The sequence below is a fragment of the Hyperolius riggenbachi genome, chromosome 7 (genome assembly GCF_040937935.1).
Source record: "Hyperolius riggenbachi isolate aHypRig1 chromosome 7, aHypRig1.pri, whole genome shotgun sequence".
Lineage (NCBI taxonomy): Eukaryota > Metazoa > Chordata > Amphibia > Anura > Hyperoliidae > Hyperolius > Hyperolius riggenbachi.
The window spans coordinates 153,369,245-153,383,622 of NC_090652.1; the positions used below are offsets into that span (position 1 = coordinate 153,369,245).

The 14,378-nt window shown below is 46.7% G+C and overlaps 1 protein-coding gene across 1 annotated transcript in view; it reads right to left on the reverse strand.

Moving 5' to 3' along the window:
- ABCC1 (ATP binding cassette subfamily C member 1 (ABCC1 blood group)) overlaps positions 1 to 14,378 on the reverse strand; it is a 303,768-nt gene that overhangs the window by 39,044 nt on the left and 250,346 nt on the right. Inside the window, 1 exon segment of the mRNA XM_068244766.1 lies at positions 1,492 to 1,699. Within this exon segment, the coding sequence (XP_068100867.1) occupies positions 1,492 to 1,699 (208 nt within the window).

Genomic DNA, 14,378 nt, shown 5'->3' on the forward strand with positions numbered 1-14,378 from the left:
GCTTCTTTCAGTCCCCTGTAGCTGTTATGTCCCGCGCCGTCCTCCAATCACTCGTTCCTCGCCGCCGGCACCGGGCAATTATTCGTCTAACAAGACAAATAATGCACGCTCCTGCTCGTGTCTCCGAGAGCTTACTGCGCAGGCGCAGTATGAGGTTTTCTTGTACTGCGCAGTAAGAGACGTGAGCAGGAGCGCGCAGACACGCAACACATGTAATTAGACCGGGACCAGCGGCGGGGAAGGAGTGATCGGAGGACGGCGGCGTGGGACTTTACAGCTACAGGGGACTGATAGAAGCCCCAGGTAAGTGTTTATGTTTACTGAAGGACTCCACAGTACCCCTTTAAAGGAAACTCTAGGTGAGAGACGTATGGAGGCTGAAATGTTAGTTTCCTTTTAAAGAGAATCTGTACTCTAAAATTCTTACAATAAAAAGCATACCATTCTATTCATTATGCTCCCCTGGGCCCCTCCATGCTGTTTCTGCCACTCCCTGCTGCAATCTTGGCTTGTAATTGCCAGTTTTAGGCAGTGTTTACAAACAAAAAACATGGCTGCTAACCGGCATGTGATAGGCTGGGAGAAGCTCAGTCTGTGACTCATACAGAGCCTGCAGGGGGCGTGGAGAGGGTGTGTATAGCTTCTACCTATCACAGCAAAGCAGCACATTCCTGCCTGAGCCCGACAAAGCCGTCAAAGGAAAGAAGATTAGATTACATAACAGAGATAATACAGCCACTGTGCAACTAGGGAAGGCTACAGTAAGACAGACCACATTAGAACAGGTATAGGAACTTATAGGATAGAATAAATAAGGCTGAACATTTTTTTACAGAGTCTATTTAATCAATGCACAGTGCCTTGCTGTCCTGCTGATCCACTACCTCAAATACTCATAGACCCTAAGGACCTGAGCCCACTAACACAGTATCTGCTTTTCAGTTACACATCAATGTTACAGATGCTGAAAAGTGGACACAACTGCGTCGGTGGGCTCAGGCCCTAAACAAGCATGCAGATCAGGGGCTCTGACTAAAGTCTGACAAGATTAGCTTCATCCTTGATTTAGGCGAGTGGTTCAGACACTACTGACCAGAAAGATAAGCAGGAATGACAGGCAACTGGTATTGTTTAAAAGGAAATATATGGCAGCTTCCATGTCTCTCACCTCAGGTTCTTTTTAATTTATTTGTGGACATGACCCAATGCTTTTTTTTTCATTTTTTTTTAAGATGAATTAACACTTTTTATTTAACAAAGTTCTCCATCCAATATAACATTTCCTTCCTTCAGTCAATGTTATATTCAACCTACAGTATGTGTGTGCGCGCGCGCGCATCTAGTCACTTTGCACATCATATTTAGAAAGAATTAGTGCCCAAAGCACATTCCACAAGTTCACCAGAGAGGGTAGCCCTTTGACAGATACTCCACATTAAGGCATATTTACAATGCATAAAGACTTGGACAGAAAATAATAAGAGTTCAAACCTTGTGACATTCCTAGCGCTCCATATACGCCAAGTCTCATTTCTGTGTTCTGCTGAGTGCCATTAATTACTTTGTCATCAGTCCAGAGACTAAGCCAGTAGTTGGAAGCCAAGGAAGCTATGTGGTTGCACAGAAACAGGATGACACTCAGAAAAGACAGGATAAGTCCTATTGCTTTCATGTATTCCCAGAATATAGACAATTTAACCTGGAACAGGAAAAAGCAAGATAATTTAAGATGAGGTGTTGATGGCTCCTTCCTTTATTGTTACAAATGGCCAGCTGTTAAATGCCGTATTCAGTTATATGTTTTAATGTTCAAAGCAGCTTTTGTGCGTCAGGTTATCAAATTAGAGTTTTGATTTAATGGCAAACGCTAGGTACCAATAGCAACAGCCCCATTACAGGAATTACCTATTCAAAGCTGTAACTTTACAGACCACAGTTCACCCCCCAACATTTCTCATTGTTGGTAAAAGTGAGCAGGTGATTAAACCATTACTCAAATTTTCACATTTTATGCAGCGGTTCCAGAGAAATTCCTTTTGGAAAAATCAGTCACACGATCCAGAAATAGGTGTGCAAATTAAAGCTAGCCTGAACTCAGAACTTCCTCTCTGCTTTATAACATACGCAACAGCATAATAACCTTTAGAGAAAAACATTGCTTTGTTACAGCCAATACAAATCCGGCACTAAATCTGAAGTGTTTCTACTTCTTGCTTTTGTGGGAGTAGACATATTGTTAACATTGCAAGTTCACAGACTCCAAGGAAGCAGAACCCCAGGTGTACTCTATCCCGGCATTTGCCGGTGCCAAGCCTCAGCCGGATTGCTCACTTGGTCCTGAATCGCACCAAAATTCAAAAAAGAGGCGGCATATACCACTGCCTGCAAAGAAGCTTGTATTTGATGAAAAAAAAAAAAAAAAAGCACTACATGTTACAGACACGCAGGTCCTTCATCAGGCGCATGATTAAGCCTGATGATGGACCTGCGTGTCCGTAACATGTAGTGTTTCTATTCTCAAATACAAGCATCTTTGCAGCCAGTGGTGCGCCGCATCTTTTTGAATATTGTTAAAATCCTGTGTTTACCAGTTAGGTCTCTGCAGTGGCAGTCAGCTGACACAGCTAAGGGATCACATTACAACTTGTGCTTAGGAACAGATGAGGGGGAATTAGACAGGCTAAACTTTTTAAATACATACAGGGTGCATTTCTATACATTTTCCTTCTATCCTGTGCAAGAGTTCAGGTCCACTTTAAAGCTGTATTGTTATCAAATGTAATCTACAGTCTAAAACATTAAATACAGCATATCATTTAACAGATAAAACCATCTGACTTTTTTTTAAAAAGGTTAAAACGCATGCTTTACACTACATTTTGCTGCTATCGTATTTTTGGACTATAAGACGCTCCTAGGTTTAGAGGACAAAAACCAGGGGAAATCTATATACTAAACCTGGTGCATCCATGGTGAAGGGGCATCTTCTGGATTATGCCCCCTTTATAACTCATGCCCCCTTGTACCTCGTGTCTCCCCGCGTCCTCCTCTGTCCCCCCCCCCCCCCCCCTGTGTCCGCCTCTGTCATCCTCCATACCTCGGTGTCTTGGTGTCCTCCTCTGCATGGGCACAGTACAGGGAGTCTACGACATTGCGGCCGGTTGGAGGTTCATATTAGCAGGCCGTTCTGCATTTGGACTATAAGACGCAGTAACTTTTTCCCCCACTTTTGGAGAAGAAAAAGGGAGTCTTATAGTCCAAAAAATATAGTAATTGATAAGCCTGCCACTGCAAGGCATTGGCATCAGATTGTGCTGGAAGTGTATACACTGCGTAAACAAGGCAGAAAAGCTTCTGCTGTGACCAGGGGGAAGCAGAGAACTTTATTTTATTTGATTACTAATTACTTCTCAGAGTAAATCTGATACTTTGTTCTGCAGCTGGCAATGATATCAGTCAGCTTCAGTGAAGTGCAAATATGCATTCAAAAACATGCAGTCTCATAGTGATTCATATAAATGTTTTCATGTGATTAATGTTTTAGAGAAAAAAACATTTTAATGACAATAGCACTTTAAAGAACTTACTGCCTCATTGGCAGAGGGGGATTTTTCTACAAATCCAGCTATCAAAGCAATACATTAACAACACAAAAATGATTTAGGTGCAGAACTTTACAATTGCAAATTACAGTGTGTTCCACTTAATGTACATTAACCAGACACATACACAAGCTTAAACTAGGGCATTGAAGGGTATATCCATTATAGAACAACATTTTTTCCAGTGTCCAACAACAGTAATGTAGAGAGGTTTACCAGCTCATTATAGACCAAAGGTATGAGGTCTAATTCACACTAGAGTGTTGTGCCGGCGATTTCGGCAAACCGCTCAAGCGCTAGCGCTTTTTAAAGCGCTAGTGCATTAATACCCTATGGGCCCGTTCTTACTTGGGCGATTTGCGTTAATCGCTGGCAATTAACGCAAATCACCAAACACAAATGTGTAGCCTGCACCATTTTCAGGCGATTTCCCAGCGATTGCATTTAGGGCCCTTTTCCACCAGCGCGTTTGCGCTGGCTGAATCGAAAAGTCGCAAACTGCTAGCGATTTTACAATCGCTACGGTTTGCTTTTTAACATAGGAATCGCGGTAGGTCATTTCCACTACCGCGATTCGTTTTTTTCAGGAACGCGAACGTGCGGCGGAGCGATATTTGCCGCGATTTTGCTATGCAGTGCATAGCATATCAAAATCGCGGCCGCAAACGCCGGGAAATCGCCGGTAATTACGATTCAGCAATCGCTAGCGTTCAGCGTGAACGCTAGCGACTGCTAGTGGAAAAGGGCCCTTAGTGCTATAGAAGTGCTAATTGCGATCGGGAAAAAAAAAAAAATCACTGTAGTGTCCAGTGATTTTTCCGCGTTAATCGCGGAAAAATCACTCCCGCAAAACTACCGCCGGCGTTTTGCGGTTTTAGGTGTGGATGGGGCCTAAAAGTGTGTGTGCATGCATCACTACTAGATATGCAAAAAAAAAAAAAGCACACAATGTCTCAATGCTCACTCCTTAGCTGGAAGTCAGCTCCGGAAATACAACAGTCACAACCTTCCTCATTCTAGGAAAAGGCAGTTCTACCACAAGCAGCAGGAGTTCACCTATACTGTCTATTGCTGATGGAATCGTAGTCCTGAAAGAGGGAAGGCTGTGGTTGTTACCAGAGCTAATTGAAAACTTCCACTTGGAGTGGAAAAGTGAGCAGAGAGGAATACGGAAACTCTGCTGTGCGTCTAGGTAATATTAGATATGGCCAATGAGATGCCAATAATTTCTGCATCGATGCAGATTTGATGGAAAATGTATGCAACTTGGAATTGGGACAATTAAATTTAACTTTCGATTGACCTAATTCCAAGCTGCTTACAAAGACTCCTGATTGCTTGCAGGGTGAAGATCCTTGGCCATAGGATGGTGTCTGATTTTATCCTCAAGGGTGATACGCCATCTTGTTTACTACGACTGAATCCTGATTATATGGTGTCTGGAGATATTTGCATAGAGGCCTGATGAAGAGCGGCTGTTGGCTTGAAACGATCTAGTGTCTATTGTCTATGCCAGAGGTTCCCAACCTGTGTGCCGCGACACATATATGTGTCGCGGCATCCCCGGCTATGTGTCGCCGCTCTCTCCTCCCCTGCTTGTCTCCCCGGCAGATCGCTTCCTTCCTATTCGGCAAATACTGCAGGGCTACAAGAAAATGGCCGCCGCCATCCGCATTTGCAGACATCGGCTGCCATTTTGTTGTAGTCTTACAGTACTAATAGCAGAGGGCGGAGGCAGCATCAGACGGAGCCACAGAGGGGAACATTCAGGAGGAGGAGGAGGAGGAGGAGGAGGAGGAGGAGGATAAAGGTCAGAGAGGAGGGGAGAGGGGGCTGTACGGGGGGCGGGGGTGATAAGGAAGTTCACACATAAGGGTGTGACTTCTTCCTGTGGCCGGCATTTTGTTTGTGAATGAGACAGTGGCAGCAGCATATTTGGACCTGTGTTGCACCAGCACAGGGGCGTAGGAATAGACCCTGCAGCCCCTGCAGTTGCAGGGGGGCCCCTAGCAAGTCAGGGGCCCGGAGGAGGAAAGGCTGTCACCACCGGCGTACCTACCGGGGATGCGACTCTCTCAGCCGCAGGGGGGCCCGGCCGCCCGGGGCTGCTCTGGGGCCCGCTCACTGTCCGTGGGGGGAGCGCTGCTCTGGACCCCCCAGCAAGGTGCTCAACTGGCCGCAGCGTCTAACAGACGCTGCGCCAGTTCATTCCCCGCAGCCCCGCTTCAGCAGCCTGCATAGTCTCCGGCAGGCAGAGCAGGGCTACGGCAAGATGGCCGCTGAAGAAGCCCTGCACTGGAGACTATTTGTGTCTCTAGTACAGGGCTTCGGCAGCCATCTTGCCGTAGCCCTGCACTCTGCCTGTCAGCGCGGGAGATGTGCTGCAGGAGGACTCGGGGAGCTGCGAGCCAGATGCCGGGAGAGGAGAAGACTTCTGTCAGGTAAGTGAACTGTTTTTTTTTCACAGGTGCATTTTTTTTTCTAGTGTCTGCTGCCTACATTGTGATTTTCTGGTCACTGCTGCCCACATTGTGATTTTCAGGTGTCTGCTGCCCACATTACGATTTTCAGGTGTCTGCTGCCCACATTACGATTTTCAGGTGTCTGCTGCCCACATTACGATTTTCTGGTCACTGCTGCCCACATTGTGATTTTCAGGTGTCTGCTGCCCACATTATGATTTTCTGGTGTCTGCTGCCCACATTACGATTTTCTGGTCACTGCTGCCCACATTGCGATTTTCTGGTGTCTGCTGCCCACATTACGATTTTCTGGTCACTGCTGCCCACATTGCGATTTTCTGGTCACTGCTGCCCACATTGCGATTTTCTGGTGTCTGCTGCCCACATTATGATTTTCTGGTGTCTGCTGCCCACATTACGATTTTCAGGTGTCTGCTGCCCACATTACGATTTTCAGGTGTCTGCTGCCCACATTATGATTTTCAGGTGACTGCTGCCCACATTATGATTTTCTGGTGTCTGCTGCCCACATTGCGATTTTCTGGTGTCTGCTGCCCACATTACGATTTTCAGGTGTCTGCTGCCCACATTGCGATTTTCAGGTGTCTGCTGCCCACATTACGATTTTCTGGTCACTGCTGCCCACATTGCGATTTTCTGGTCACTGCTGCCCACATTGCGATTTTCAGGTGTCTGCTGCCCTCATTACGATTTTCAGGTGTCTGCTGCCCATATTACGATTTTCAGGTGTCTGCTGCCCACATTACGATTTTCTGGTGTCTGCTGCCCACATTAGGATTTTCTGGTGTATGCTGCCCACATTGCGATTTTCTGGTGACTGCTGCCCACATTGCGATTTTCTGGTCACTGCTGCCCACATTGCGATTTTCAGGTGTCTGCTGCCCTCATTACGATTTTCAGGTGTCTGCTGCCCATATTACGATTTTCAGGTGTCTGCTGCCCACATTACGATTTTCTGGTGACTGCTGCCCACATTGCGATTTTCTGGTGACTGCTGCCCACATTGCGATTTTCTGGTGACTGCTGACCACATTGCGATTTTCTGGTGACTGCTGCCCACATTAGGATTTTCTGGTGTCTGCTGCCCACATTACGACTTTCTGGTGTCTGCTGCCCACATTACGACATTCTGGTGTCTGACTGCTGCCCACATTAGGATTTTCTGGTGACTGCTGCCCACATTAGGATTTTCTGGTGACTGCTGCCCACATTACGATATTCTGGTGACTGCTGCCCACATTAGGATTTTCTGGTGACTGATGCCCACATTGCAATTTTCTGGTGACTGCTGCCCACATGGCGATTTTCTGGTGACTGCTGCCCACATTGCGATTTTCTGGCCCACATTACGATTTTCTGGTGAACACTGCCCACGTTACGATTGTCTGGTGAATGCTGTCCACGTTACGATTTTCTGGTGAACGCTGCCCACATTACGATTTTCTGGCCCACATTACGATTTTCTGGTGAACACTGCCCAAGTTACGATTGTCTGGTGAATGCTGTCCATGTTACAATTTTCTGGTGAACGCTGTCCATGTTACAATTTTCTGGTGAACTCTGCCCACATTACGATTTTCTGTCCCACATTACGATATTCTGGTGAACGCTGCCCACATTACGATTGTCTGGTGAATGCTGCCCACGTTACAATTTTCTGGTGACTGCTGCTCACGTTACTATTTTCTGGTAACTGGTGCCCACATTACGATTTTCTGGTGAACTCTGCCCACATTACGATTTTCTGGCCCACATTACGATTGTCTGGTAAAATGCTGCCCACTTTACAATTAATTTACAGTGAAACGCTGCCCCATTACGATTATTTGGCACCTATGGGGGGGCCCCATCCAAATATTCGCAGGGGGGCCCAGTGATTTCTAGTTACGCCCCTGCACCAGCATACTGTCCCTCGTAGCTCATTGTGCCAGCAGCAGCAGTGTACATTGTAGCAGCACCAGCACAGCATATTAGTGCAAGGCCTTCCTTCACGCATTGCAGCAGCATATTAGTGCTGCCCTTCACACATTGCAGCTGCAGGATTTTGTACCTCTAACACCCTCTCCCTTCATTGTGTTAGCTACAGAAGTATATCGTTTCTGAGGCTCTCCATTGTTTATTCATTGTGCGTTCAGCATTATATTGTTCCAGCAGCATAAGAAGTTTGTCGCTGCAGCCGCCATTGTGCGTTCAGCATTATATTGCTTCTGAGCCCCTCTATTGTTCCAGCAGCATAAGAAGTTTGTCGCTGCAGCCGCCATTGTGCGTTCAGCATTATATTGCTTCTGAGCCCCTCTATTGTTCCAGCAGCATAAGAAGTTTGTCGCTGCAGCCGCCATTGTGCGTTCAGCATTATATTGTTTCTGAGCCCCCCCCCCCCCCCCATTGTTCCAGCAGCATAAGAAGTTTGTTGCTGCAGTTGCCATTGTGCGTTCAGCATTATTGCTTCTGAGCCCCCCCCCCCCCCCCATTGTTCCAGCAGCATAAGAAGTTTGTTGCTGCAGTTGCCATTGTGCGTTCAGCATTATTGCTTCTGAGCCCCTCTATTGTTCCAGCAGCATAAGAAGTTTGTTGCTGCAGCCGCCATTGTGCGTTCAGCATTATATTGTTCCAGCAGCATAAGAAGTTTGTTGCAGCAGCCGCCATTGTGCGTTCAGCATTATTGCTTCTGAGCCCCTCTATTGTTCCAGCAGCATAAGAAGTTTGTTGCTGCAGCCGCCATTGTGCGTTCAGCATTATATTGTTCCAGCAGCATAAGAAGTTTGTCGCTGCAGCCGCCATTGTACGTTCAGCATTATATTGTTTCTGAGCCCCTCTATTGTTCCAGCAGCATAAGAAGTTTGTTGCTGCAGCCGCCATTGTGCGTTCAGCATTATATTGTTCCAGCAGCATAAGAAGTTTGTCGCTGCAGCCGCCATTGTACGTTCAGCATTATATTGTTTCTGAGCCCCTCTATTGTTCCAGCAGCATAAGAAGTTTGTCGCTGCAGCCGCCATTGTGCGTTCAGCATTATTGCTTCTGAGCCCCTCTATTGTTCCAGCAGCATAAGAAGTTTGTTGCTGCAGCCGCCATTGTGCGTTCAGCATTATATTGTTCCAGCAGCATAAGAAGTTTGTTGCTGCAGCCGCCATTGTGCGTTCAGCATTATATTGTTCCAGCAGCATAAGAAGTTTGTTGCTGCAGCCGTTATTGTGCGTTCAGCATTATATTGTTCCAGCAGCATAAGAAGTTTGTCGCTGCAGCCGCCATTGTACGTTCAGCATTATACTGTTTCTGAGCCCCTCTATTGTTCCAGCAGCATAAGAAGTTTGTCGCTGCAGCCGCCATTGTGCGTTCAGCATTATATTGCTTCTGAGCCCCTCTATTGTTCCAGCAGCATAAGAAGTGTGTCGCTGCAGCCGCCATTGTGCATTCAGCATTATATTGTTTCTGAGCCCCCCCCATTGTTCCAGCAGCATAAGAAGTGTGTTGCTGCAGCCGCCATTGTGCGTTCAGCATTATATTGTTTCTGAGCCCCCCCATTGTTCCAGCAGCATAAGAAGTTTGTTGCTGCAGCCGCCATTGTGCGTTCAGCATTATTGCTTCTGAGCCCCTCTATTGTTCCAGCAGCATAAGAAGTTTGTTGCTGCAGCCGCCATTGTGCGTTCAGCATTATATTGTTCCAGCAGCATAAGAAGTTTGTCGCTGCAGCCGCCATTGTGCGTTCAGCATTATATTGCTTCTGAGCCCCTCTATTGTTCCAGCAGCATAAGAAGTTTGTCGCTGCAGCCGCCATTGTGCGTTCAGCATTATATTGTTCCAGCAGCATAAGAAGCTTGTCGCTGCAGCCGCCATTGTACGTTCAGCATTATATTGTTTCTGAGCCCCTCTATTGTTCCAGCAGCATAAGAAGTTTGTCGCTGCAGCCGCCATTGTGCGTTCAGCATTATATTGTTCCAGCAGCATAAGAAGTTTGTTGCTGCAGCCTCCATTGTGCGTTCAGCATTATTGCTTCTGAGCCCCTCTATTGTTCCAGCAGCATAAGAAGTTTGTTGCTGCAGCCGCCATTGTGCGTTCAGCATTATATTGTTCCAGCAGCATAAGAAGTTTGTTGCTGCAGCCGCCATTGTGCGTTCAGCATTATATTGTTCCAGCAGCATAAGAAGTTTGTTGCTGCAGCCGCCATTGTGCGTTCAGCATTATATTGTTCCAGCAGCATAAGAAGTTTGTCGCTGCAGCCGCCATTGTACGTTCAGCATTATATTGTTTCTGAGCCCCTCTATTGTTCCAGCAGCATAAGAAGTTTGTCGCTGCAGCCGCCATTGTGCGTTCAGCATTATTGCTTCTGAGCCCCTCTATTGTTCCAGCAGCATAAGAAGTTTGTTGCTGCAGCCGCCATTGTGCGTTCAGCATTATATTGTTCCAGCAGCATAAGAAGTTTGTTGCTGCAGCCGCCATTGTGCGTTCAGCATTATATTGTTCCAGCAGCATAAGAAGTTTGTTGCTGCAGCCGCCATTGTGCGTTCAGCATTATATTGTTCCAGCAGCATAAGAAGTTTGTCGCTGCAGCCGCCATTGTACGTTCAGCATTATATTGTTTCTGAGCCCCTCTATTGTTCCAGCAGCATAAGAAGTTTGTCGCTGCAGCCGCCATTGTGCGTTCAGCATTATTGCTTCTGAGCCCCTCTATTGTTCCAGCAGCATAAGAAGTTTGTTGCTGCAGCCGCCATTGTGCGTTCAGCATTATATTGTTCCAGCAGCATAAGAAGTTTGTTGCTGCAGCCGCCATTGTGCGTTCAGCATTATATTGTTCCAGCAGCATAAGAAGTTTGTTGCTGCAGCCGCCATTGTGCGTTCAGCATTATATTGTTCCAGCAGCATAAGAAGTTTGTTGCTGCAGCCGCCATTGTGCGTTCAGCATTATATTGTTCCAGCAGCATAAGAAGTTTGTTGCTGCAGCCGCTATTGTGCGTTCAGCATTATATTGTTCCAGCAGCATAAGAAGTTTGTCGCTGCAGCCGCCATTGTACGTTCAGCATTATATTGTTTCTGAGCCCCTCTATTGTTCCAGCAGCATAAGAAGTTTGTCGCTGCAGCCGCCATTGTGCGTTCAGCATTATATTGTTCCAGCAGCATAAGAAGTTTGTTGCTGCAGCCGCCATTGTGCGTTCAGCATTATTGCTTCTGAGCCCCTCTATTGTTCCAGCAGCATAAGAAGTTTGTTGCTGCAGCCGCCATTGTGCGTTCAGCATTATATTGTTCCAGCAGCATAAGAAGTTTGTTGCTGCAGCCGCCATTGTGCGTTCAGCATTATATTGTTCCAGCAGCATAAGAAGTTTGTTGCTGCAGCCGCCATTGTGCGTTCAGCATTATATTGTTCCAGCAGCATAAGAAGTTTGTCGCTGCAGCCGCCATTGTACGTTCAGCATTATATTGTTTCTGAGCCCCTCTATTGTTCCAGCAGCATAAGAAGTTTGTCGCTGCAGCCGCCATTGTGCGTTCAGCATTATATTGTTCCAGCAGCATAAGAAGTTTGTTGCTGCAGCCGCCATTGTGCGTTCAGCATTATATTGTTCCAGCAGCATAAGAAGTTTGTTGCTGCAGCCGCCATTGTGCGTTCAGCATTATATTGTTCCAGCAGCATAAGAAGTTTGTTGCTGCAGCCGCCATTGTGCGTTCAGCATTATATTGTTCCAGCAGCATAAGAAGTTTGTTGCTGCAGCCGCCATTGTGCGTTCAGCATTATATTGTTCCAGCAGCATAAGAAGTTTGTTGCTGCAGCCGCCATTGTGCGTTCAGCATTATATTGTTCCAGCAGCATAAGAAGTTTGTCGCTGCAGCCGCCATTGTACGTTCAGCATTATATTGTTTCTGAGCCCCTCTATTGTTCCAGCAGCATAAGAAGTTTGTCGCTGCAGCCGCCATTGTGCGTTCAGCATTATTGCTTCTGAGCCCCTCTATTGTTCCAGCAGCATAAGAAGTTTGTTGCTGCAGCCGCCATTGTGCGTTCAGCATTATATTGTTCCAGCAGCATAAGAAGTTTGTTGCTGCAGCCGCCATTGTGCGTTCAGCATTATATTGTTCCAGCAGCATAAGAAGTTTGTTGCTGCAGCCGCCATTGTGCGTTCAGCATTATATTGTTCCAGCAGCATAAGAAGTTTGTCGCTGCAGCCGCCATTGTGCGTTCAGCATTATATTGTTCCAGCAGCATAAGAAGTTTGTTGCTGCAGCCGCCATTGTGCGTTCAGCATTATTGCTTCTGAGCCCCTCTATTGTTCCAGCAGCATAAGAAGTTTGTTGCTGCAGCCGCCATTGTGCGTTCAGCATTATATTGTTCCAGCAGCATAAGAAGTTTGTTGCTGCAGCCGCCATTGTGCGTTCAGCATTATATTGTTCCAGCAGCATAAGAAGTTTGTTGCTGCAGCCGCCATTGTGCGTTCAGCATTATATTGTTCCAGCAGCATAAGAAGTTTGTCGCTGCAGCCGCCATTGTACGTTCAGCATTATATTGTTTCTGAGCCCCTCTATTGTTCCAGCAGCATAAGAAGTTTGTCGCTGCAGCCGCCATTGTGCGTTCAGCATTATTGCTTCTGAGCCCCTCTATTGTTCCAGCAGCATAAGAAGTTTGTTGCTGCAGCCGCCATTGTGCGTTCAGCATTATATTGTTCCAGCAGCATAAGAAGTTTGTTGCTGCAGCCGCCATTGTGCGTTCAGCATTATATTGTTCCAGCAGCATAAGAAGTTTGTTGCTGCAGCCGCCATTGTGCGTTCAGCATTATATTGTTCCAGCAGCATAAGAAGTTTGTCGCTGCAGCCGCCATTGTACGTTCAGCATTATATTGTTTCTGAGCCCCTCTATTGTTCCAGCAGCATAAGAAGTTTGTCGCTGCAGCCGCCATTGTGCGTTCAGCATTATATTGCTTCTGAGCCCCTCTATTGTTCCAGCAGCATAAGAAGTTTGTCGCTGCAGCCGCCATTGTGCATTCAGCATTATATTGTTTCTGAGCCCCCCCATTGTTCCAGCAGCATAAGAAGTGTGTCGCTGCAGCCGCCATTGTGCGTTCAGCATTATATTGTTTCTGAGCCCCCCCCCCATTGTTCCAGCAGCATAAGAAGTTTGTTGCTGCAGCCGCCATTGTGCGTTCAGCATTATATTGTTCCAGCAGCATAAGAAGTTTGTTGCTGCAGCCGCCATTGTGCGTTCAGCATTATATTGTTCCAGCAGCATAAGAAGTTTGTTGCTGCAGCCGCCATTGTGCGTTCAGCATTATATTGTTCCAGCAGCATAAGAAGTTTGTCGCTGCAGCCGCCATTGTACGTTCAGCATTATATTGTTTCTGAGCCCCTCTATTGTTCCAGCAGCATAAGAAGTTTGTCGCTGCAGCCGCCATTGTGCGTTCAGCATTATTGCTTCTGAGCCCCTCTATTGTTCCAGCAGCATAAGAAGTTTGTTGCTGCAGCCGCCATTGTGCGTTCAGCATTATATTGTTCCAGCAGCATAAGAAGTTTGTTGCTGCAGCCGCCATTGTGCGTTCAGCATTATATTGTTCCAGCAGCATAAGAAGTTTGTTGCTGCAGCCGCTATTGTGCGTTCAGCATTATATTGTTCCAGCAGCATAAGAAGTTTGTCGCTGCAGCCGCCATTGTACGTTCAGCATTATATTGTTTCTGAGCCCCTCTATTGTTCCAGCAGCATAAGAAGTTTGTCGCTGCAGCCGCCATTGTGCGTTCAGCATTATATTGTTCCAGCAGCATAAGAAGTTTGTTGCTGCAGCCGCCATTGTGCGTTCAGCATTATTGCTTCTGAGCCCCTCTATTGTTCCAGCAGCATAAGAAGTTTGTTGCTGCAGCCGCCATTGTGCGTTCAGCATTATATTGTTCCAGCAGCATAAGAAGTTTGTTGCTGCAGCCGCCATTGTGCGTTCAGCATTATATTGTTCCAGCAGCATAAGAAGTTTGTTGCTGCAGCCGCCATTGTGCGTTCAGCATTATATTGTTCCAGCAGCATAAGAAGTTTGTCGCTGCAGCCGCCATTGTACGTTCAGCATTATATTGTTTCTGAGCCCCTCTATTGTTCCAGCAGCATAAGAAGTTTGTCGCTGCAGCCGCCATTGTGCGTTCAGCATTATTGCTTCTGAGCCCCTCTATTGTTCCAGCAGCATAAGAAGTTTGTTGCTGCAGCCGCCATTGTGCGTTCAGCATTATATTGTTCCAGCAGCATAAGAAGTTTGTTGCTGCAGCCGCCATTGTGCGTTCAGCATTATATTGTTCCAGCAGCATAAGAAGTTTGTTGCTGCAGCCGCCATTGTGCGTT